This window comes from Lipotes vexillifer, unplaced genomic scaffold (assembly GCF_000442215.2).
Source record: "Lipotes vexillifer unplaced genomic scaffold, Lipotes_vexillifer_v1.1 scaffold1591, whole genome shotgun sequence".
In the NCBI taxonomy this organism is placed as follows: domain Eukaryota; kingdom Metazoa; phylum Chordata; class Mammalia; order Artiodactyla; family Lipotidae; genus Lipotes; species Lipotes vexillifer.
Genome location: NW_006779799.1, coordinates 126,470 through 153,554, shown reverse-complemented (window position 1 = coordinate 153,554; position 27,085 = coordinate 126,470). Strand labels below are relative to the sequence as shown.

Below are 27,085 nucleotides of genomic sequence, written 5' to 3'. Positions count from 1 at the left end.
GGGCATTCCCCAGTCAGCAACCACAAAAAAGCACCAGATGTGTGTACAAGCTGCTTTTTGGGAGACACCAGCAACCTGGAGCAAGGCAGAGGGAGACTACAAAGATAACACTTCCCCTATGACCCTATGAGGTCTCTGAAGAGAATTATAGTCAGCCCTTAGATATAGTTTTAATTAGAGATCTGCCTCTCAGGCCATAGCTATGAAGATAAGCTAATAGTCCTCTTTTACAGAAAGACTGTGCCTGCTATGCCCTGGAGGTGCAGCCAGCTAAGACCTCCTCTTTCATCTATTACAGTGCTACAGGTCCAGTGAGTGCAAGCCCCACTGGCCACCAGAGCCAGTCAATCAAGAGGCAACCCATGGATGGCAGCCACAAAAACCAGGGTGCAAGATGAGTGTAGAAGGTGTTTTCTGGGAGATACCAGCAGCTGGAGTGAGGCAGAGGGAGAGCACAAACATGGAGCCAATCAGACTCTGTCTTTGGAGTATTTCAATAGGCCATACCCTAGATGTTTGTTAAATTAGATACCTGCCCCTCAGGCCAATGCTTTATTTTTCTTTCTTTTTAAATAATCAATGTTTATTTTATTTTATTTTTAAATAATCAAAGTTTACTTTATATTATTTTGGCTGTGCCATGTGGCTTTTGGTATATCAGTTCCCCAGCCCAGGCCACAGCAGTGAAAGCACAAAATGCTAACCACTAGACCACCAGGGAACTCCCAGGCTGATACTTTAAGATAAGCAATTAAGCCTCTCTCATAGAAAGTCTGGGCACTTTTCAGTTGGCTTCTTTACACTGAGCCTTGGGATCCATGAGTCCTCACATGAGAGCCTTTAAGAACTGTTTCTCAGTTTTCTATAGCCTTGTGGGTCAAATGGACACAAGCCCCACTGGCTTTTGAAGCCATATGTTTTGGGGGCTCAGTTCTATATTGCAGGTCTTAAAAGTTGGGGTGACAGATGTGGGGTTCAAGCTGTTTACTCCTCAGGGAGAAGTGTGGGGTTTTGAATTCTCTCCCTCCCAATCATGGGTTACTGTCCTGGGGCTGGGGTTTGTGGCAAGACTGTGACTCAGTCTCTCCTACCTGTTTCAATGTGGGTTTTTCTCTTGTTCACCTGATGTGTAGGAGCTGCTCAGCTAGTTTTAGGGCTTCTTTCAGAGGAAATTATTTTGTATGTAGCTGTAAATTCAGTGTTGTCCATGGGAGGAGGTGATTTCAGGATCCTCCTGTGTTATCATGAACCAGAACCTGCCTATTCATTTTTTTAATGGTGATTGTTAATGAGTAGAAAATTTTAATTTTGATAAAGTTTTTTCATTTATGTTACTGTTTTTTTGTGTTCTAAGATACCTTTGCTTATCCCTAAGTCACAAAAAATATTCTTCTATGATGTCTTCTCAAAGCTTTATGGTTTTAGCATTTATATTGAAGTCCATGATCGATCTCAAATTAATTTTTGTGTATGGTGACATTTTTTTGATCAAGGAAACAACAAAGTTATTTTCCATTTGAATATCTAGTTACTTCAGTATTCTTGAAAAGCTATTTTTTCCCCTATTGTATTACTTAGCATCTTTATTGAAAATCAAATATTCATACAAGTGTAGGCCTATTGCTGGGTGCTCTATTCTGTTCCATTGATCTATTTGTCAATCCTATGGTAGTACCACACTACCTTAATTACTGGCAAACTTAAATTTTGTATCTAATTTTCAGTGAGGTCAACTCTGTGGTTACAATAAGTAAGAGATACTTTTAGGAATACCATAAAACCTTGTTTCTATGATAATAAATTGAGCTTGTAGTGTAAGGATCTAACCTTTCTTTCTGGAAATGATCTAGGACACTCAGAAGCAGTCATCATTTTAGCCATCTTCACTGTCATTAATGGTTAAATTCAGTGGCTACTTTGTCACCTAAGGCATTTGCCTTAGTAAATACTTTATCACAATCAACAACAGGTGATAATTTATTTATAATGTTTTGCATACCGTGAAATAATAGAATCCCTTTCCCATTGGCAAAGAGATTAATACTGTGTTCAAGGCCAAGGACACAATGAAGTCAATCCCAGGATTCCATCTTTGTGGGTTGGTTTCTTGATACTACTTCCATACCAAGAACCATATCAGTAAGCCACTGGCCAGAAAAACAGAAATCAAACCAATTGTCTTAACAGAGGTAAATCAATATAGGGAATTAGTAGAACTGGATATATGAGAGAAATGAAAAGAAAAAAAGGAACACTGAGATTACACAGAGCTAGTAACTACAAGAAGTGACTGTTCCACCTCTAGGGCTAGAATAGAGGGAACAGAGGGAAGAAATTTGGGTTATTACAAACTAGAAAGTTAGGGGAAGTGTTCCACAGACCTAGAACCCACACCTTGAAGGAGAGGGTACTGGTCACCTGGTATGTCGTCTCAGAAGCTCCAAGGAAGGGACTCCAAAGATCTGGGACCCAGATCGCTGAGAAGGGGGCAATATGACTGGTGGTGGTGCTGCTAAAACTCTAGTCTCTGAAACAGGCACCAGCCAGCTAGTGCTTGTACCTCAAAGGGGGGTCATGAGCGAAGCTTGTTCTGGGAGTGTGTTTCTCACTTGTCAGTTCCTTTACCAACTGCTACTTCCAGGATGCAGATTTGCCGGGTTGACACTGACAGGAATAATGAGAAAAACAAGTAGTAGCATATTTTCTCCTATCCTTATCTTCTAGATGCTCTCCAGTACCCCGTATTTGCAATATCTAAAAGAGAGCCAACTAACAAAGGAAAAAATGTGATTTTCAGAATCTCAAACCCTGCACCAAAAAGCTGCGTATACGGCTTCCCTGACAGTGGTTGCATGCCCCGGTCTGGGAAGATCCCACATGCCGCAGAGCGGCTGGGCCCGTGAGCCATGGCCACTGAACCTGTGCGTCCGGAGCCTGTGCTCTGCAACGGGAGAGGTCACAGCAGTGAGATGCCCGTGTACCGCAAAAAAAAAAAAAAAAGAAAAAAAGCTGCATATAGTATAGTGGGTTTGGAGCCGAAAGACAATAGTTTAATAACCAGCACATAGAGTATGTGTATGCTGAACTTTAACAGTTAAAACAATTTACACCTCCAACACTGTTTGAAAGATCCTGCTGCTCCACATCATTGCAGTCATGGGCTGAATGTTTGTGTCCCCCCAAATTCATATGTTGAAGCCCTAACTTCCAAAGTGATGGTATTTGGAGATGGGGACTTAGAAAGATAATTTGGGTTAGATGAGTTTGTGAAGGTGGGCCCTAGTCTAATGGGATTAGTGTCATTATAAGAGGCACCAGAGAGCTTGTCTCTTTCTCTCTCTTCCTGCATGCATAAAGGAGGTCATGTCAGCATACAGCAAGATGGCAGTCACCTGTAAACCAAGAGAAGAGGCCTCAGAATGAGATCTATCTGCTGGCACCTTGATCTTAGACTTTGCAGTTTCCAAAACTATGAGAAAACAAACTTCTGTTGTCTAAGCCACCCAGTCTGTGGTATTTTGATATGACAACCCTAGCAGACTAATATACTTGCCAATAACTGGTACAGTCAAACTTTAATTTTTGCCTGATGAATGTGTGTGTATTATATTTTGTTTGCTGTTCTCTTCTTATTAATGAGGTTGAATAATTTTTCATATATTTATTGGCTTTTGGATTCCCATTTCTGTGAAATTCCAATTTTTGTCACTTTTTCTATTAGGTTGTGTGCCTTTTTCTCATTGAATTTTTTTTTCATTCTCTCAAATTGTCTTTTTAAAGAGCTTTATTAATATGATTGGTATACAATAAAATGCATACATTGAAGTGTACAATTTGACATATGTATATGCCCATGAAATAATAGCCAAAATCAAACTAATGTGCATGTCCATCATCCCCCAAATTTCCTCATGCTCCTTAGTAATCCATTCCTCCTTCTAGTCCCCATTGCTAGGCAACCACTGATCTGATTGCTATCAGTATAGGTTAGTTTACTTTTTCTAGAATTTTACATAAATGGAACCGTACAATATGTTTTCTGCCTTCTTTCAGTATAATCATTTTGTGGTTTATCTATTACATTGTGGTCATTAATAGTTTGCTCCCTTTTGTTGTTGAATAATATTCCATGATATGGATACACCACAATTTGTCTAACCACATTTGTTTATGAACATTTGGATTGATTCCAGTTTAGGGATATTACAAGTAAAGTGGCTATGAACACTTGTGTACAACTCTTTGTGTTAACCTATGCTTTCATTTCTCCTGGGTAAATACATAGGAACAGACTGGCTGGATCATAAGTAGACGTATGTTTAATTTTTTACAAACTGCTAATTTGTATTCCAAATTTTTTGTACCATTCTACATTGTCACCAGTAGTTCTTTTTTTTTTTTAAAGCAATATCAGTCTTTTTAAAAATTATTATTATTTATTTATTTATTTTTGTTTGCGTTGGGTCTCCACTGCTGTGCCCTCTCTAGTTGCGGCGAGTGGGGGCTACTCCTCACCGCGGTGTGCGGGCTCCAGGCATGCAGGCCTCAGTAGCTGCGGCACACGGGCCCAGCAGCTGTGGCTCGTGGGCTCTAGAGTGCAGGCTCAGCAGCTGTGACGCACGGGCCCAGCCACTCCGTGGCATGTGGGATCCTCCCGGACCAGGGCCCGAACTCGCATCCCCCGCACCAGCAGGCAGACTCCCAACCACTGCGCCACCAGGGAAGCCCCGCCACCAGTAGTTTTACTTGCTTCACACATTTTTGCTAACAGTTGGTGTGATCTGTGTTTTGGTTTTGTTGTTGTTATTGTTTTGTTTTGGATTTTTTAGTTTTAGCTATTTTAGTTAATATATAGTGATATCTCATTGTGGTTTTAATTAACATTTCCCTGATGCTTTTCTAATAACGATACTGAGCACTGTTTCAAGTGCTTATTTGCTATTTGTAGATCTTCTCTGGTGAAGTGTCTGTTCAACTTGTAAGCCCAACTTTAACAGATTTTCTTCTTATAATTAAATAGTAACAGTTTTTTATAAACTCTAAATATAAATTCATTGTTGGATATGTGTTTTGCAAATATTTTCTCCTAGTCTGTGGCTTCTGTTTTCATTTTCATAACAATGTCTTTTGAAAATGTGTTTTATTTATTTTGATGAAGTCCAATTTATTGCTTTTCTTTTTTATAGTTTTACTTTGGGTTGTAATTAAGAAATCTTTCCAAACTCAAGGTCACTAAGCTTTCCTCATTTTTCCTTCTAGAAGTTTTATAGTTGTAGCTCTTACTTTAATGTCTATGATCTTCTTCAAATTAATGTTTGCATGCACTGTGAGGTAAAGGTCAAGATACTTTTCTTTTTTTAATCCGAAGCCAGCTCTTCCAACAGCGTTTGTTGAAAAGGCTATCCTTCCCCCATTGAATTGCCTTGGCACATTTGTAAAAAATCAACTGGCCATATATGTGGGAATCTATTTCTGAATTCTGTTCCATTAACTTATATGTCTATCTTGATGTCAATACACAATGTCTTGATTACTGTACCTTTATAATTCTTGAAATCAGGTTGTGTAAGTACTCCAAATATGTTCTTCTCTTTAGTGTACAAGTTTGTCCATTTTTGGTCAGATTATTCTTAAGTATTTCATATTTTTAAAGTATTTCATATTTTGGTGCTATTATAAATGGTATCATTCTGATTTTTCATTGCTAGTATATAGTAATATAATTTGTTTTATGTATCAATGATGTATCCCACAGCTTTGCTAAACTCGGTTATTATTTCAAGTAGCTCTTTTTGGAAATTCCCTAGTTTCTACATAGGTGATCATGTAATCTGTGTACACATACAGTTTTCCTTTCCAATATATGTGACTTTCTTTTCCTTTCTTTTTTGCACCATCTTGAGCCTCCAGTGCAGTGGTGATTAGAAGAAATGAGAGTGGAGATCTTTGCCTTGTTCTCAATCAGAAAGAAATTATTCAGTCTTTCACAATTATGATGTTACCTCGAGGGTTTTAATATATGCCCTTTACTAGGATGATGAAGGCCCCCTCTATTCCTAATTTATTGAGTTTCTGTCATTTATAGATATTGGATTCCATAAAATGCTTTTTCAGCATCTATTGAAATGATCATGTTTTTTAATCTGTTAATATGGTGAATTCCAATAATTTATTTTCACTGCTAGAATAATCCCACTTGGTCATAATGTTTTATCCTCATATAATATTGGATTCAATTTTCTAAAATATTGTTAAGAAGTTTTGCTTCATGTGGGTTATTAGTTCATGACAGTTATTAGTCTATAGTTTTCCTGTAATGTCTTTTTCTGGTTATGGTATCAACAATGCTGACCTCTTAAGATGTTTTGGGGAGAGGTCCTCCTTCTCTATTTTATAGAAAAATTGATGTATAAATTGTATTATTTCTTCTTTAATGTTTGGTAGAATTCACCAGTGAAGACCTCTTGGCCTGGTGTTTTTTGTATGTTTTTAATTACAACTTCAATCTTTTAATTTTATATAGGGATATTTGGGTTATCTGTTTATTATTGAGCGAATTTTAGTAGTTTTTATCTTTCAAGGAATTGTCCATTTCATCTATCTTGTCAAATTTATGGCACAAGGTATTCATAATATCTCCTTATTATCCTTTTAGTGTCTGTAGAATTTGTAGTGATATCCACTTTCTCATTCTTGATATTGGTAATTTGTTTCTTCTCTCCTTTTTACCCAGTCAGCCTGGCTGGAGCTTAACAACTGTATTGATTTTCTCAAAGAATAAGCTTTTGGTTTTATTGATTTTCTGTAATGATTTTCTATTTTTGATTTTATTGGTAAAATTTTTTTTAATCTTGCAGCACCACTCCTTGAGTTTCTTTTTTTTAAATATTGATTGATTGATTGATTTGGTTGCACTGGGTCTTAGTTGTGGCAGGCGGGCTCCTTAGTTGTGGCATGCGAACTCTTAGTTTCAGCATGCACATGGAAGCTAGTTCCCTGACCAGGGATTGAAGGCGGGCCCCCTGCATTGGGAGCGTGGAGTTTTATCCACTGTACCACGAGGGAAGTCCCAAAATTATTTATTTTTTATTATTTCCTTTCTGCCACTTACTTTGGGTTTAATTTGTTTCTCTTCTTACAGTTTCTGAATATGGAAGCTTAAGTCATTCACTTACGACCTTTCTTCTTTTCTAATGTGGACTTTAATGCTATAAATTTTTCTCTAATAACTACTTTAGTTAGAGGAGTGACATCAGCATCATAGTGGCATGAGACACTCTCTTTGTCTCTCCCCTTCAATTTACAACCAGTAAAAATCCATAACTCAACAAAGGCGCCTCTGTCCAACACACCAAGACACACATGTGTACATCTAAACGTGGGTGGACTGAAACACATAGAGGAGGTGGACTGAAGGAAGAGCAGAGGCTATACCAGTAATCCCAGCCTCCAGCTGCAGTGGCTGAGTCTGCAGGTGGCACAGATGACTCCGACCTTCTTGCCACAGGGAAATGCTACAGGGAAATGGCCAGCAGCAGCAGCATGGCTTGTGACCCTGTCTCTACAGCTACAGAGGTACCTGCCACTCTAGCCTTCCACCACCCACAGAGGCAGTGCCCCAAAACCCAACAACTCCAGATGTGGCAGAGGTGCCCATGACTGTGGCTACCTCCCTCTCTTACCCCTCCCCTCACAGCAGCAGTTCCTATAGCTCAGGCAACTCCAGACTTAGGGAGGCCACACAAACGCAGTGCTCCAGGTGGCAACACCAGCAACAGCAGCAAGACCAGCAGCAACAGCAAGGCACCAGTGACCGTGGAGGCACAAGTGGTGACGACTAGGGCATAGGGTGACACCTCCAGGAGAGGCAGAGGTGGGTGGAAAATGCCGATTCTTTTTTTATTTTTTATTTTTTTTATTTTTTTTTTTTTTGGCGGTACGTGGGCCTCTCACTGTTGTGGCCTCTCCCGTTGCGGAGCACAGGCTCCGGACGCGCAGGCTCAGCGGCCATGGCTCACGGGCCTAGCCGCTCCGCGGCATGTGGGATCTTCCCGGACCAGGGCACGAACCCGTATCCCCTGCATTGGCAGGCGGACTCTCAACCACTGCGCCACCAGGGAAGCCCCCGATTCTTAAACATAGCCAGAGGCAGCTCACGTTAGAAAAACCAAAAACTTGTGCAATAGCACCACCTACCAAAAAACAAAAGAAAGGCCATAATTACCAATCTATCAATCTATCGAACTGTCAAAGTCAAGTTAAAAAAAAAAAAAAGCTCTACCTAAAGAAGAGAAGTGTTTGGTGTTCGCTACTTCAAATTCTCAGGCAGAGAAAAAACTCATCAAGCACCATGAAAAAACGTGGGAAAAAAACATGTATAAACAATAAAATACTGCTCAGCCATGAAAAAAGGAGAAATGTTGCCATTTAGGACAATATGAATGGAGCTTGAGGATATTATGTGAAATGAATCAGATAGAGAAAGACAAATACCATATGATTTCACTTACATGTGGAATATATATATTTAAAAACCTAAAATAAACAACCAAACCAAACTAAACATAGGTACAGAGAACAGATTAGAGTTACCAGAGAGGAAGATGTGTAGAGGGAGGGCAGAATGGGTAAAGGTGGTCAACTGTACGCTGGCAGATAGAAACTAAACTTTTGGTGGTGAACATGCTGTAGTGTATACAGAAGTCTATTTTTCATAATGTATACATGAAACATATAATGTTATAAACCAATGTTACCACAATTAAAAAAAATAACTGCTTTAGCTGTATACCCAAATTTTGATATTTTGTGGTTTCATTGTCATTCAGTTCAAAATACTTTCTCATTTTCTTTGTGATTTCTTCTTTGACCTATGGTTTATATAGAAGGACAGTGATTTTCCAGATAGCTCTCTGTTACTGATTTCTAAATAAATACTATTATAGTAAGAAAAGATATTTTTATTTGAATCCCTTTAAATTTATAGAGAATTGTTTTATAGCTATAAATATGGTCTATTTTGGTGTTTCATGTGCAGTTTAAAACATGATGCCTTTTACTCTGGAGATAATTTTTGCTCTGAAATCTACTTTGTGTGATATTAATATAGCCATTCCAGCCTTCTTTAGATTAATGTTAGCACAACATATCTTTTTTTTCCATCCTTTTATTTTATTTTATTTTATTTATTTATTTATTTATTTTTTGCGGTATGTGGGCCTCTCGCTGTTCTGGCCTCTCCCGTTGTGGAGCACAGGCTCCGGATGCGCAGGCTCAGCGGCCATGGCTCACGGGCCCAGCAGCTCCGCGGCATGTGGGATCCTCCCGGACCGGGCCACGAACCCGCGTCCCCTGCATTGGCAGGCGGACTATCAACCACTGCACCATCAAAAATCATTTGTGTCTTTCAATTTCTTTTAAGTCGGAACTTACTTGTTTATCTATTCTGAACATTTTTGCCTTTTTATTGGGTACATTCAATGTGATTTTTTTTTTTTTTGGTATTGTTGGGTTTAAATCTACCATTTAACTATTTGTTTTCTATTTGTCCCTTCTGTTTTTAAAATTGTTTTCCACTTTCTCTGCCTTCTTTTTGATTATTTTTATATGATTCCATTTTGCATCTTTGTTGGCTTTTTTAGCTATTCCTTATTCATTTGGGTTTTTTATTGGATGTTTTAGGGTTTATTGTACACATCTGTAACTTATCTCAGTTTGCCCTCAATATTGTATCATTTCATTTATAGTATAATAACCTTATAGCAGTATACTTCTATATTCCCTCACATAGCTTTTGTACTATTGTTTCCATACCTTTTACTTCTACATATTTTATAAACCTTACAATGAATTGCTATTATTGTTGCTTTAAATAATCAATTATCTTTTAAAAGAGATTTAAATAATAAAAAGGCATTTTATATTTATACACATATTTATCATTTCCAGTGCTCTTCATTTTTTGTGAAGATCCAGGTTTTCATCTGGTATCATTTTCAATCTGATTGTCAATTTTTACTTTATATATTTGAAAACATATTATTAGATGCATTCAAGTTTTTAAATTCTCTTCTTGATGAATTGAAACTTTAAACATTATGAAATGATGATCTTTCTCTGTAGTAATACTTTTTGCTTTCAAGTCTACTTTGTTTCATATTTAATATAGCCATATCAGGTTTTCTTTTACATAATATTTCCATACAATTTCTACCCTTTTAATTTCAATCTTTCTATTGCCTTATGTTTTAGCTATGTTTCCTATAAGCACCATATATTTGAGGTTTTAATTTTTGTTATTTTTGTCTAGTCTGAAAATCTTTGTCCTTTAATTGGAACATTTAGTCTATTTACACTTATTGCAATTAATAATATGTTTGAGGTTTTGCCTTCCATCTTGCTTTGTACTTTTATTTTCCCATTCTTTCTATGTTTTTTCCTCTAGTTTCTTGCCTTTTTAGGTTTAGTTGCATACTTTTTATCATTCCATTTTCCCCCTTCCACTGGTTCAACAGTTATACATTCTGTTTGTATTTCTAGTCAGTTTTCCTTTGAAATTATAACCTGAATGTTTAATTTATACAAGACTAAATTTAAGTAAATACTTTATTCTTTCCCCAGCTCACATGTAATTGAATTCATAGATTCACTATTAGGCAGTGTTATTACTATTTTATACAGCAATGTGTATTTACCCTATCTTTATCTTTTTTCATTTTTATCAGAAGTGCTTGCATCTTGTATTCCTTTTCTTCTGATTTAGGTACATTCCTTAACATTTATTTTAGTGAGAGGCTACTGGTGATTATATACTCAATTTTTGTTCATCTGAAAACATCTATATTTCATTTTTGTTCTTGAAAAATATTTTCTCCAGATATAGAAATCTAGTTTGGTGATGATTTTCTTAAACAGCATTAAAAATATTATTCTATTGGTTTTTGGCTTCCATTGTTGCCATTGAGAAGTCACTTGCAATTTTAACACCTATCCCTCTGGCTGCTTTTAAGATTTTATTCTTTGCTTTCTTCACTTTCACTATGAGGTGTCTAAATGCAGGTTTCTTTACTTCTTTCTTTCTTTGGGATTTCTTGGGCCTCATACATCTCTAAATCACTGTCTCCATCAGGTATCTTGCAAATATTGTCTATGCCTCTTCTCTATCTTCTCTTCTTCTGTAACGCTGATTAATCATATGTTAAACTTTCTCAATCTATTCCCCATGAGTTTTTTTTTTTAACATCTTTATTGGAGTATAATTGCTTTGCAATGGTGAATTAGTTTCGGCTATATAACAAAGTGAATCAGCTATACATATACATATATCCCTATATCTCCTCCCTCTTGTGTCTCTATCCCACCCTCCCTATCCCACCCCCTAGGTGGACACAAAACACCAAGCTGATCTCCCTGTGCTATGTGGCTGCTTCCCACTAGCTATCTATTTTACATTTGGTAGTGTACATATGTTCATGCTACTCTCTCACTTCGTCTCAGTTTACCCTTCCCCCTCCCTGTGTCAAGTCCATTCTCTACATCTGCATCTTTATTCCTGTCCTGCCCCTAGGTTCTTCAGAACCATTTTTTAAAATTTTTTCAGATTCCATATATAGGTGTTAGCATAAGGTATTTGTTTTTCTCTTTCTGACTTACTCCATTCTGTATGACAGACTCTAGGTCCAACCACCTCACTACAAATAATTTCGTTCTTTATATGGCTGAGTAATATTCCATTGTATATATGTGCCACATCTTCTTTATCCATTCATCTGTCGATGGACACTTAGGCTGCTTCCATATCCTGGCTACTGTAAATAGAGCTGCAATGAACATTGTGGTACATGACTCTTTTTGTTTTGGTTTTTTTTGTTTGTTTTTTTAAACATTTTTATTGGAGTATAATTGCTTTACAATGGTGTGTTAGTTTCTGCTTTATAACAAAGTGAATCAGTTATACATATACATATATCCCCATATCTCTTCCCTCTTGCATCTCTCTCCCTCCCACCCTCCCTATCCCACCCTTCTAGCTTGTCACAAAGCACTAAGTGGATCTCCCTGTGCTATGCGACTGCTTCTCACTAGCTATCTATTTTACATTTGGCAGTGTATATATGTCCATATATACACTACCACTCTCTTACTTTGTCCCAGCTTACCCTTCCCCCTCCCCATGTCCTCACATCCATTCTCTAGTAGGTCTGCATCTTTATTCCCACATGACTCTTTTTTTTTTTGCGGTATGTGGGCCTCTCACTGTTGTGGCCTCTCCCGTTGCAGAGCACAGGCTCCGGACACGCAGGCTCAACAGCCATGGCTCACGGGCCCAGCTGCTCTGCGGCATGTGGGATCTTCCCGGACCGGGGCACGAACCCGTGTCCCCTGCATCGACAGGCGGACTCTCAACCACTGTACCACCAGGGAAGCAAGCCCCCCACATGACTTTAAATTATGGTTTTCTCAGGGTATATGCCCAGTAATGAGATTGCTGGGTCGTATGGTAGTTCTATTTTTAGTTTTTTAAGGAACCTCTGTACTGTTCTGCATAGTGGCTGTATCAATTTACATTCCCACCAACAGTGCAAGAGGGTTCCCTTTTCTCCACACCCTCTCCAGCATTTATTGTTTGTAGATGTTTTGATGATGGCCGTTCTGACTGGTGTGAGGTGATACCTCATTGTAGTTTTGATTTGCATTTCTTTAATGATTAGTGATGTTGAGCATCCTTTCATGTGTTTGTTCACAATTTGTATATCTTCTTTGGAGAAATGTCTGTTTAGGCCTTCTGTTCAATTTTGGATGTGGTTATTTGTTTTTTTGATATTGAGCTGCTTGTATATTTTGGAGATTAATCCTTTGTCAGCTGCTTCGTTTGCAAATATTTTCTCCCATTCTGAGGGTTGTCTTTTCGTCTTGTTTATGGTTTCCTTTGCTGTGCAAAGGCTTGTATGTTTCATTAGGTCCCATTTGTTTATTTTTGTTTTTATTTCCATTTCTCTAGGAGGTGGGTCAGACAGGATCTTGTGATTTATGTCATAAAGTGTTCTGCTTATGTTTTCCTCTAAGAGTTTTATAGTGTCTGACCGTACATTTAGGTCTTTAATCCATTTTGAGTTTATTTTTGTGTATGGTGTTAGGGAGTGTTCTAATTTCATTCTTTTACATGTAGCTGTCCAGTTTTCCCAGCACCACTTATTGAAGAGGCTGTCTTTTCTCCACTGTATATTCTTGCCTCCTTTATCAAAGATAAGGTGACCATGTGTGTGTGGGTTTATCTCTGGGCTTTCTATCCTGTTCCATTGACCTATAGTTCTGTTTTTGTGCCAGTACCATACTGTCTTGATTACTGTCACTTTGTAGTATAGTCTGAAGTCAGGGAGCCTGATTCCTCCAGCTCCATATTTCTTTCTCAAGATTGCTTTGGCTATTCGGGGTCTTTTGTGTTTCCATACAAATTGTGATATTTTTTGTTCTAGTTCTGTGAAAAATGCCATTGCTAATTTGATGAAGATTGCACTGAATCTATAGATTGATTTGGGTAGTATAGTCATTTTCACAACGTTGATTCTTCCAATCCAAGAACATGGTATATCTCTCCATCTGTTTGTATCATCTTTAATTTATTTCATCAGTGTCTTATAGTTTTCTGCATACAGGTCTTTTGTCTCCTTATGTATATTTATTCCTAGGTATTTTATTCTTTTTGTTGCAATGGTAAATGGGAGTGTTTCCTTAATTTCTCTTTTAGGTTTTTCATCATTAGTGTATAGGAATGCAAGAGATTTCTGTGCCTTAATTTTATATCCTGCTACTTTACCAAATTCATTGATTAGCTCTAGTAGTTTTCTGGTAGCATCTTTAGGATTCTCTATGTATAGTATCATGTCATCTGCAAACAGTGACAGTTTTACTTCTTCTTTTCTGATTTATATTCCTTTTATTTCTTTTTCTTCTCTGATTGCTGTGGCTAAAACTTCCAAAACTATGTTGAATAAAAGTGGTGACAGGGGGCCACCTTGTCTTGTTCCTGATCTTAGTGGAAATGGTTTCAGTTTTTCATGATTGAGAAAGATGTTGCCTGTGGATTTGTCATATATGGCCTTTATTACACTGAGGTAAGTTCCCTCTATGCCTACTTCCTGGAGGGTTTTTATAATAATTGGGTGTTGAATTTTGTCAAAAACTTTTTCTGCATCTATTGAGGTGATCATATGGTTTTTCTCCTTCAGTTTTTTAATATGGTTTATAACACTGATTGATTTGTGTATATTGAAGAATCCTTGCATTCCTGGGATAAAACCCACTTGATCATGGTGTATGATCCTTTTAATGTGCTGTTGGATTCTGTTTGCTAGTATTTTGTTGAGGATTTCTGCATGTATATTCATCAGTGTTATTGGCCTGTAATTTTTTTGTGTGTGACTTCTTTGTCTCATTTGGTATCAGGGTGATTGTGGCCTTGTAGAATGAGTTTGGGAGTGTTCCTCCCTCTGCTATATTTTGGAAGAGTTTGAGAAGGATAGGTGTTAGGTCTTCTCTAAATGTTTGATAGAATTCGCCTGTGAACCCATCTGGTCATGAACTTTTGTTTGTTGGAAGATTTTTAATCACAGTTTCAATTTCAATGCTTGTGATTGGTCTGTTTCCCCATGAGTTTTTAACTGTCCTCTTTATTGTTCATTCATTTCTGTCTCTGGCAAATTTCTTGTAAAGTTATTTTTAAGATTACATATGAAGAAAAACATGGCATACAAGGGAATACAGGTGTAAATTTGATAGTTCCTTTCCTTGAACATGAAACTAGATTTATTTTTAATGTGATGACATTCACAGCCTTCAACTTTATCATAAAAGATTGCATATTTTATGTCATACCACTTAGCATCCAGCATACGAGTAAATAAACTTTGTTTTGGAAATAAAACTTTTTACTAAGGAGTTTTAGAGGCACAGAGTCTCTGTTCTTATCACAACAGATTAGCCAATCCTCACAATTGATCTCTCTCTGGAGATCAATATATATATATATATATATATATATATATATATATATATATATATACACACACACACACACACATATATATTATATTTATATTATATATAAAGATCTAGAGATATATAGCATATTTATATATAGAATATTTATATTTATATTATATATAAATTTATTTATATATAGAATATTTATACATATGTTTATGTATATATTTATATATATAACAAAGAACTACCAAAAAAGTAATTTAGGGTTATAGAAATTGTAGCTAGCTACCATACTTTAAAAATCTGGGGTTTTGGGCTTCCCTGGTGGCACAGTGGTTGAGAGTCTGCCTGCCGATGCAGGGGACACGGGTTCGTGCCCTGGTCTGGGAAGATCCCACATGCCACAGAGCGGCTAGGCCCGTGAGCCATGGATGCTGAGCCTGCGCATCCGGAGCCTGTGGTCCACAACGGGAGAGGCCACAGCACTGAGAGGTCCGCATACCGAAAAAGAAAAAAAATAAAAATAAAAAAAATAATATATATATATATATATATATGTATATAGCAGAAGAAAGATTCTGGCAAATAATTCCCCATAGTCTCAAAATTTACAGAGAATATGATTTTGTAGTGATTTGAAAACATCAAAGAAGAAATTAAAAGGTCCAGAGACAGGTTATTAGAAAACAGAAGAAAGTGAAAAGTTTGCTATGCTGATATAAATTAAAAATAAAAATAAGAATATTGCAACAAAAGTCAAATGAGGAGGGAGAGAGAAGCAGTATAAATAAAAGAACTATGATAATATAAAATTAAAAGTAAAATAAGGAAATGTAACAAAGTAAATCTAATATCTACATAATTGGCGTTTCTGAGATAGAAAAGAAATTAGAAAAAAAAGTGCTAAAATATTATTTTTCTTACCTAAAGAAAGATTTAAATCTGTCTTGAAAGTATGCATTGTCCCCATTCCCAATTTTCCTACTTTACATAAACTTTTTTATTTTCTTTTTCAGACTGTAACATTTTCTCAGAATATAAATTATGAGGCAGTAGATGATTATTTCAAGTTGCAGTAAGTAAGACTTTTAAAAGAGCCTACTCAATATTAAATACGCTATTCAGGTTACTGATTTATATGTATTCTTTTATTTAAATGACCTCATATCCTTTTAAATATCCAGATTTCAAATTCCTTTAAATATCTGGAAAGATGTGAAAATAGTATTCTGTATAAAAATGTAAAATACTCCTTTAATTAAATGAAAACATGACCTATCTGATGGTGCTATTCATCCAACTGAAGGTGCAAAAAACACCAGGCTATTTCTTAATTCAATAATTTTTGAGCACCTTTTATCATTCATTCCCATCCCAAAGTCTTTCCATACTATCCTTAAGCAAAAACTAGAACTCTAATCCCAAAAAATCTTTAATTATGAGTAGAGTCAGATAAAACACCACCTCTGAATCTTGGAATAAGGTAGCACCTAAACACTTAATTTCTGGAGGAAGGTAACCAACATGGAATTGTATCTTAAGGCAATAGGTTATCATTATGTCCCGACTCAATACGTTTTCTGGAAAGATAGCATTGTTCTTCTAAGGAAAAGTTCACTTTTCTTTAGGCTGCTACTCCACATGAGTTTGAATACCCACTCCATGCCAAGCACTCTAGGTGCTCAAAACACATGGTGAACAAGAAAGATAGAGTACTGCTGTCGCGAGACATATCTCTAGTGAGAGAAGACAAGAAGCAAGTAATCAAGTAAATAAACAAGATGGTCCCAAATAATTATAAGTGCTATTAAGAAAAATAAAGCAGAAAGAAGCAGTAGAGAGTGACCAGGAAGTGTAAGGGAAAATGCTACTTTAGACACAGTAGTCAAGAGAGGCTCAATACATCCCTTCCTCCCTAACTCACCAAATTTTCTCTTGATTCTTCTAATGTTGTGGGTTCCTTTGGGTATTTTTGATTTTGTGGATATTTACTCAGAATTCTGTTGCTGTACAATATATATCAAATTGTCCAGGATACTTTAGTTCAGTCCAAGACTCGAGAAAAAATACCAAAAGCTTTGAAATCAGCCATGGGAGAAAAAAAAATAAAAATCTACTTATAAGTAAAATTATGTAGAAAATTGAAGATGCAATATTTACTTTGATAACCTTTTCTTAAAGATATATACTATATTACTGAATATATCAACTCAAAGTTTCCATCAATTTGGGGAAAAAAGCCATAACTGGCATAATTATAAGATGCTTCCTGTTTTCAAAGGTGTTAAAGGAAATAAAAAATGTATCTTAGAGTTGATGAAATATGGTACAGTGATTTAAAAATATAAAAATGTGCTATTTGTATCCTCACTTATTTAGTACATTTTATATCTAATATATGATAAATATTAAAATATAATTAATATTGGAAGGAAAAGAACATTAGTTTGTGGTTAGTTTGTTTATGTTTTGTTTTTTCCCAGTTTTTTCAAAAAGTAAAAACCTTACTAGGGTAAGGGAAAGAATAATACTTTCAAATTTTTTTCTTCTGTAATTTTTGAGCCCTCCTATTTTACCTGAGCACAAAATTATTCACTTGCATTTCATAATCTACAAAGGCATTATGTCTGATCTCCCTTTTGCTTCCAGTCAGATCATATAATGCAGCATAATGTGGTTCAGAAAACTAACTTCATAACTTAATATCTATTTTCCAAAAGCATTATCAATAGGAGGAAAAAATCTGTAGAGGCTAGAGAAGGAACCTATGCAATGGCTACGGCCTTGTAATACTGTCAGGAAGCAGGGCAAGATGTCAGCAGCAAAGCCCCATCCTCAGGAGACTGAGGGTGTGAATGAAACAGAGGGCTTGAAATGCTGATAGAAACTCATTTTTATTTCCCTTTGTGCCTATCCTATGCTGGCCAAAACATGGGATGCCATGAGATGGGAGTGACTTTAGGATATGACCACAATGTACCTTAGCAGAAACTGCGAACCATCACCACCACCACCACCAGGCCTCTAGAATTCTTCATGAGTGTGTGTCGGGGGCAGTTCAATCACAGCATGTTAATGGGACTTTCCATCTGTTCTGCACAAAGGCATACTCATGGTTACCTCCCTTGTGATTCTATAATCTCCTGTACATGTTGTTTCTCCTAGATACCAGAACACAGGTCTTCTGCTTATTCACGTTAGACCTAGTGAACATGCAAAAATGTGTCCAGTCTCCCAGAAGGTAAGTGACATGGGTAGAAGACTGAAAATTTTACTTCAATAATACATGGGTGGTAAAACTAAATAATACATATTAACTCCATTCAATACCACTCCCCCTAATATGTAGCAACATTTTGTAATGTTTCACTGTAGAGAGACCATAATTTTACTTTGGAAAAGGTTAGATTACTGCCCTCCATGAGTTTACCATCAGAATATAAATGCTTACAAAGATGTAAAATTATTAGTTTTTGAACATAAATAAAATTGTGTAGAGGAAAACTGAAATTAATGAGAACAGCTAAAGTTGGATATGGTTTGTCAGAGAAGACTGCCAGTCATATCCATATTTATGCTATGTTTATTTATTTTAAAAATTGGATCATTTCTTCATTCAAAAAATTTTATTGTGTACCTACCACGTTTCTCTGTTTCAGTCTGTCTGCTAAGTAATGGGAGTTACAAAGATGAAAAGAGTCCCTTCCAAAGGGGAAAACATAAACTAGTGTAAAAGAATGTGAGATATACAGTTACCAAATAGCCCAGAGAACAAAGTAAGCAATTTTGATTGGGAGGGGAAAGGTGAAAAGAAGGTGATGCATAAAATGACTGTTGAAGAGTATGTAGAAGTTGGGCAGGAAGAGGCATATACAAAAGCACAGCAATGTGATATAGCAGTGGGGTGTTCAGGCAATCACCCACCACCACCTCCTTTGAGTCTTTGTTGCACACTGAGGGATGCCTCCTCTCTTTATTCCTTCTCATTCCAACTAATAATCAATAAACATATATTGAGCGCCCACTATATATCAGGCATAGCACAATGGGGAATACCTACATGAAGAATTCAAAGTTAAATGAGACATAGTCCCCGCTCTTCAGGACCCCAGCACCAAGAACCTCTTCCTACCAAGGCAAGGTTCCATGAATTTAAATGTATTTGTTTGGCTGCACCAGGTCTCAGTTGCAACACACAGGATCTTCATCGCTGCATGCAGGATCTTCGTTGCATGTGGGATCTTTTCAGTTGCGGCATGGGAACTCTTAGTTGCAATATGTGGGATCTAGTTCCCTGACCAGAGACCAAACCCAGGCCCCCTACATAGTCCACGTAGTCTTAGGCCACTGGACCTTAGGGGTCCACGTAGTCTTAGCCACTGGACCACCAGGGAAGTCCCAAGGTTTCATGAATTTAAAGGGAGGCTTGAACTGAGGCAGACGTGATCCATCCTTGAGCACTGCTGACACACACAGCTTCCCCAGGAAATTGCCTGCAGATGCATACTGACCGCTCCGCCTGTTTTACCCACCATGCTGCCTACCCAGCTTAATCTGCTGAGGAGGAAAAAAACAGCAACCTAGGGCTTCCCTGGTGGCGCAGTGCTTGGGAGTCCGCCTGCCGATGCAGGAGACGCGGGTTCGTGCCCCGTTTCGGGAGGATCCCACATGCCGCGGAGCGGCTGGGCCCGTGAGCCATGGCCGCTGAGCCTGCGCGTCCGGAGCCTGTGCTCCGCAGATGGGAGAGGCCACAACAGTGAGAGGCCCGCATAACGCAAGGAAAAAAAAAAAAAAAAAAAAAAAAAAAAAACAGCAACCTAGCAAGCTCCTGCCCCAGCCTTGGTCTGCATTTTCTATCTTCAGCTTCTCGACTGCTCTACCATATTCCATATAAGATGCCTTCCTGAAGCACCGTGGTTTCCTCCATCTTTTTCCAGTCTAATTTATAGATTTGTTAGGGATCCTCATTCACCCTATCCTGCCCAACCCAGGCATTACAAAAACATGTTAACCTAACCTGAGTTCAAATCCAAGCTCTACCACATACTGGCTTCAAGAAGCTCCTAAACACTCTGAGTCTCAGCTGCCTCATTTGTAAAAGGGGAAATATAATATCCATCTCACAGTATTTATCTACTTTCTTGAGAGTATTAAATAAGATTATTTGTGTAAAATGCCCAGAACGGTACCTGTCACAGAGTAATTATCTAATATTACTGGTTTCTTCCTTGGCACACCCCAAGACATGGACCGTTCAAATCTAGCCACCATCTGTGCCCATTTCAGGTAGTTTGTATTGACCCACCCACTGAAATAGAATGGAGAGTATGCCATATAGTAGAAGATAATAGAATATTCCATAGCCCTTTAGGCAACAGGAAAATGTGGCCTTGTGGAGGTAGGTCCTCTAGCTAGCCAAGAAAATAAAAACCTGTACACAACTACAAGGTATGCTCTCAATCACAGGGACCCTTCCTTGTGCTCCTATCCCCACTGGTAAGCAAGTCATCGGCCTCCCGGATAAATATTATAGATGGAGGGCCCATAGACTTCTTCTCTAGTTGGATGAAGTTAAGCTCTTTTTAAACCTACTGGACCAAATGTACCATGGACTGAGCCATTTGAACGTGAGCCTGCCGTCTTTGTTACTTAGTCTTCATAGCCTGCAGCAGAGCAGCAAATAGAACTGACAGCACCAACAGGGCTGCATCTCAGCTTTTTAACTGTACACCAAGAACCAGAATGCAATGAGGCCACCCTAGTAAACCAGTCCTCAGAGGGTGCTGGTAATTCCTTCCAAGATGAAGTTTCCCAGGGAGAGATGTCTACACTCTGGCTAATATATTGTCTACCAACATTTCTGTGTTGAAGGCCTTTAGAATTCCTGTCTCAGTTCAGTTGTTCTGTCCAGTTCGAGGGAATATGCTGTGTCTGATTCTGAGCTAAGGCAGAAACAGTTTTGCCTGTCTCTGTACTTAAGGGAATAATATTAAATAAAGAAAACTACTACATTCATTGTTTTCATTTGGGTTATATGTCAGAATTTCTCTGTTAGGTGTCCTGTCCCAAGGAAAATGTGTCAGCCCTCCAGCAGTGGGTACCCTACAAAACAGTCTTATTCATACTTCCCACATTCTGTACCCATGCTCCTGTTCAAGAGCCACCTGTAGGTCAACTCATGTATTTTAATCTGAGTCATGGTTGTTAATTCTGAGACTAGGAATGATTGCTGTGAACTAAGACCCATAAAAGAAGAGATGTTACAAATAAGATCATCAAGTGATGGTGTGTCCTAACTATGAAACACTTGAGGAACTCAGCCAACCATGTACATTATATGGATAATTTAGTAAAGATAAAGGGCAGGCACATGTTTCTAAACACGCTTGATGGGCAAAGATTTAATAATGAAGGGCAGCAAGAACTGTGGGTAGAGTTGTTGAGAGAACAAATCAGGTCCTATGGGTGAGATCAGATAGTTCAAGAAATAAAATCCATGAACTCCTGCTGTGGAACATGCCTTTCAAATGAAGACTGAAAGCTCTTGGCTTAGCAGGTGCAATTATTTAAATCCATCAAGCTTGGCTGGACTTCATTCTCTAACCCCACCCTCCTGATCTCCAAGGGTGTTTTTAGATTTGCCTTGTGGAAATATGCAACATACAGGACATGTTTAAAACAGAAGGCAAGTATCTAAATCCCAATTAGAAAGCCTGGGGTGGGGGTTGGAGAGGTGGGCAGGGTAGACAGTAGTGAGTAAGATGTCCTGGAGCCAGGTAGAAATATAATTAGCTTATCCCAGTTGAGGAAGAACCAGGACTCTGACTCTAAAAAGAAGTCAAATTCGTGTTTCCATAACATCTTACGGAAAAACCTGGACGAATTTTTTGGCCCACTCACTATTACAGAAACCTGCCAGGTGAATCAGGTGCAAGCTGGAACTACAGAGTTGACAGTCATGGTTGTAGAGGTAGTAGTGAGAGATCACATCGAAGTAAGAAAGCAGAGACCCAACCTTTGGGCCTTGTGAGCAGTAAGGGTGAAAGGAAGCAAAGAAAGAAAAAAGTGATCGAAGAAGAAGGAGGAAAACAGCACAGAGCAGTATAACAAAACTCTACATTTAAAAGGTTATTTCAAATCTAAAATGTAATTGCTTTTATCTGTAGTAATATTTTAGATCATGTGAATTAGAACCACTAAACTCATCACCTAAATTACTTTATTTTAGGTGTTCCAAATATCTGTTGGCTGTGATGCTAGTAAATTCATTGCTGTTAAAGGGCAAGTATATTTGCATTTGACTTTTCTTACTCTTTATGTTTAAAAACGAATGGTGAACTAAATGGTAATTACTAGCGATAATATTAGCCCAGTGACTGACATGTCCATAGGAAATCCATTCATTATAAGTTGATAATTTGTCCAAACCAGACTTGTTTGAACTTTTTTGCCAAGTCAAATATTACATTTGAATCATATTCAAATATTACATTTGGATCAGACAGACTTAACCTCTATCTCCATTACCAGCATTTTTCTCTACCTTCCCTTTTCATAAGCCAGTTTCCATCCTTTGCATTACCTCTCTCAGCTCTTCAGTGTACAACTCATTTCCAGAGAAATGAGAGGGAGAAAAACTTACCTCTGTTGTCCATCCTACTCAAACCAGTTATAATTTCATTTCTGTCAGAGAACTGCTTGTAACCACAAGAGAGAAGCCTCAGTTTCCTGCACCATTTTCCATGAGAAAGTTTTTTAGAGCAAACCTAACAGAACCACCAGTGTTTCCTTCAGAGAATCCCAAGGTGTGACTTTTATTGATTTTTACTATGGTTCACAATGAAGCACACTGGAACTTGTGTCATCCACAGCTCTTTCTTCCGCATGGGAGAGAATAAAGGTCAGCATACACAAATCTGTTTAACTGAGGTGGAATGTATAATGGAGACAAAAATGTATTGCAATTCCTTTCCTGTGGTTAGGGTGAGGGTGGGGTAACATTGACTCTTATCTGAATCTATTTATGAAGTGGCTTGCTCTCATCCAAAACAAAGGTTTATTCATCTGTCATTCTAATAATCTTTTGAGTAGTGAATTGTTAAAATCAGTTGCCGGACAGATAATTAAATATTCCCATCTCATTCAGCAAGGAATTTGCATTTCCTGTAAATCCTTTTCCAGAAAACACAAAGGCTAACTGATTTAAACAGCCTATAGCATCTTATTTCTGGGATGGTCTAAATCCTTGCTCCTTAGAGTATAATCTATGGACCAGCAGTGGCATCACCTGGGAACTTACTAGAAATGCAGAATCTCAGGCCTCGCCTCATACCTGCTGAGACAGAATCTCTGTTTTAACAAAATTTCCAAGATTAGTAGGGGCGTTAAAATTTGAGAATAACTGCTCTAAGCAACATGTTACGAAAATCAATTCCCAGTACCCCTGCATGCAGTATCACTGCATGAAGATTTCCTTCTTCAGTGAGATGCAAAACAGCTTGAATCAATCTATTTCTGGAAAGGTTTAGAGAGCAATTGTCAAACTAGGTTGCTCACCAGAATCACCTGGAGAGCATGTCTGAAAACTCAGGACCTCTTTCCAGATCTCTTAGTCAATGACCCACTGCTCTGGAACTCTAAAAATGACCCTAATTTCTTGGATTCAGGTTGTGGTTGGCCTAAGTTTTCACAATCAGCAAAGGATACCTATGGGGACCATGATACTTCTGACAGGAGAGTTGTCAATGAAGGAGGGCATCTCTTGGGGTCTAATTTGAATTCAGGGTGGGAGGTGGTCCTAGTCTTCCAATATCTATAAAAACACAGCAGTGACTGGGGTTCCTTCTGAGTTACACTGGAAGCAGCCAGCAAAAATGGTCAAATGAATAATTTAACTTACTAAAAACTCTATCATTTTATAGACCATGATAGCCTTATGTCTGCATAAACCCTAACTAGAAATTATGTGAATTCTTAAAATAGATCCTTACCTGCGCAACTGAGTCTCTAGTAGCAATTAGAACTCTGTGTTTTAAAAAATTATTAAGAATGAAACAGTCCAAAGAAATTTGTCTTTACTTTGATGGATTTTCTACAAATTTTCACATGTATCAATTATAAGAGGTAAATCAGTATATTTCAAATTCTGGTACCTTCAGAAACATTTGTGAAGCTGAGTTTTAAAAATAGAAATGCTAGGGCTACACACCAACCCCAAAGATTCTAATTCAATAAGTGATGATTCTGTGATACTTTCGAGTTTGAGAATCACTGAGTTAAATGATTAAATGTTTGTGCTAGTAAGTAAGGAATGATGATATTACAACTTCATTATGTTTTATTTTTTGTAGATTTGATAAAAAAGAATGCCTTCAGCATGATTTTTTTTACATCATTGAAAAGTAAGAAGTATTTTTAACATAAACATTGAGTTTTATATTAATGTAGTATCAATAATTTAGAATCAGTTAGTATTTATTCCTATTATCATCAGTCTTTTCTGATATATACATTTATTGCTATAAATTTACCTCTAGGCACTGATTTTGCTGCACCTCACAAATTTTGATAAGTTGTGTTTTCATTTAGTTGAACATATTTTCTAAATTCTCTTAAGATTTTGTCTTTGATCTGTGTGTTATTTAGAAGTATGTTGTTTAATCTCCACATATTTTAGGAGTATTTTGTAATTATGGTTATCTGTTTGACTTGTGATACCTCTTTACCCAAACAAAGTAATGGTTTTAATTTTTAAGTTTGAGAAGAGGAAAGATTCTAAGTAATGAAAATGTCTTTTTACAGGTCATATCTGAGGGATCGACCATCTAAACACTTGGTAAGAAAACTATAATTTTGTCAATCAGCCCAATATAGAAAATAACTAAACATTTTTCCTTTTCTAGAGAGTAAAATATAATTGGGAAAAATATGGCTGCCCACTGAGAGTTGATTTCAGAGAAAAGTTTCACCCTGTGGTTCAACTGTAAGTATATTCTCACTAAAAATTTTAACTTATTTTGAAAGTTTCAAAATAAAAGTATGAAAAGAAGCCTAATTAATCATGTATTTAATAATAAATATTTTTGAGCACCCAAATATATGCAACACTAGGTTTTCAGTACTAGTAATGGAAAGTTGGATGGTCCATGGTCCCTGCATGTTGAGGGAGATTACAATTTAGAAGCTGAGACATAAGTAGGTAAGAGAGCTGAGACTCCTCTCATGGATGCAGACAGTCTCCTAACCCTTGGTTTATCCTCTCTAAATTTCTCCCCAACCTTCAGCACCCCTCCCTGTTATAGGAACTATCTCCCCCTGGTGACATATGACTTTTCTTTCCATGTGCCAATAATAACTGAATGCTCGCAAATAGAGAAACTAGGTTACTAATAAGGGATAGTACATGAGGAGATTTCAAAAATATTATCTCTAACTTAATTTTTATAAATAATGTTTCATAATAAAAATATGAATAAAATGTTACAAGGAAGGCTTTTCCAAGTGATTTTGTGCTAGTTTGCTTGCTTCTCTGACTTTATTCTAGATTTATGATTATAAAAAAGTTACAAAGCTTGTTACAAAATTAAAAATATAGAAAAATATGAGACAAGTGACCTAGGTTTCTATTTTTTTTTTTTGCTATTATAAACAAAATTGTGGTGAGTATCCATTTATGTACATGTATGGACATTAGTCCAGATATGCCATGAGGATAAATTACTGGATAATTTATCCAGTAAATTTTTCCAGTAAATTTATCCTCATGGCAGAGGATAATTACTGCCATGAGGATAAATTACTGGAAGTGAAATTCCTATGAGCAAAACATCAAAATTTTAGTCAATGCTTTCAGCTTTTGGGGCCCTCGGGCTGAAGACTTCTGAGATCTCTTAGGGTGGGTAGGTGTGAAATAATGAATCAGGCACTCCAATTTAGTTTTGCCATCAGAGCTTTCCCTGTTGGAATCCAGAAGGTTTCTGCCAGCACGTACTGCCCCCCACTTCTCATCCATGACAGTTCTAAGATTCTGTGCTCTGACCTAACCCTCTTATGTTACCTCTTATGTTACCCTCCTACAATCCCTCTGTCATGGGTTCTCTGAGCAATCAGGCTAATTTGCTATCTTCTTTAGTTTCTTCTAGATATCTAATCATGCCATTTCTTTTCTTGGGCACCCTAGGCACTCCTTCCCCCACTGAGACCTAGTTTCTTTCTTTGTTTTTTTTTTTTGTTTTGTTTTATCTAGTTTTATCTAGTGCCTAATCCTCCAGTGGTAAAAAAAAATCTCAATGTTCTCCCCCAGAGAAGTGCACTCTTCAGTTCATATCATCATATATCAGTTCATATCATCATTATTAAACACCTACTTTGCACCAATTACTGTGCTAGGTACTGGGAATTCAAAGAGGAATAACCCAGGATTTCTGCTCTCAAGAGCTCAAGAGTCTGATAAATTAGATATGAACTGATATGCTAAATGGAACAATAGAAAGGAATGACATGGGTGGTTGGTATTGAAACTGAAAAGAAAAGAATCCAACTCAGCTATGGAAGGGAGAGGGGCTCTGGAAAGTGTTCCCAGAGCATTTGAGCTGAGTCACTGAGTCTTAAAGGATAATGAATATCTAGCTGAAGGCAGAGGAGAGAAGGAGAAGTGGGGAAGGTAACAGGGAATTCTACTGAGTAAGACTTTCAAGCAAAAATGATAGCTAAAGGAAGAAATTTCATAGTTCAAATGGTATAATGTTATCGGAGCACATAGTGAGGCATGATGTATCGGGAGAAAAGGCTGGGAAACTAGCTAGGTAGAGTCCAGCTCATGGAAGACTTTCTATCCATTCTTATGGTAGAGTGGCATGATTAAATATTTGCTTTAGCTAGTTCTCTCTGGAAGAAGTATAGAAGATGAATTTCAGGGAAACATGTCTAAGTAAGGAGACCAGATAGGAAACTGTACTGGTAGTCCAGGGAGGAAAAAAAAAACCAAATGACTGAGATAGCAACAAAGACAAAAAAGAGGAATCACTTATGAGAAAATTACTCATAATAACAGGCAGGGCTTGATAATTGATAGAAGTGAGTGATGAGGGAAAGAGAGAAT

General features: G+C 37.3%; 1 protein-coding gene across 1 annotated transcript in view; it reads left to right on the top strand.

Moving 5' to 3' along the window:
- The window catches only part of LOC103068700 (uncharacterized protein C1orf101), a gene marked incomplete at its 5' end in the record, with an annotated part of 184,464 nt that overhangs the window by 91,060 nt on the left and 66,319 nt on the right, over positions 1–27,085 (top strand). The window contains 6 exon segments of the mRNA XM_082930961.1: positions 16,002–16,060; positions 18,151–18,226; positions 22,214–22,266; positions 24,336–24,386; positions 24,787–24,820; positions 24,888–24,967. Coding sequence (XP_082787087.1) covers positions 16,002–16,060; positions 18,151–18,226; positions 22,214–22,266; positions 24,336–24,386; positions 24,787–24,820; positions 24,888–24,967 — 353 coding nt within the window.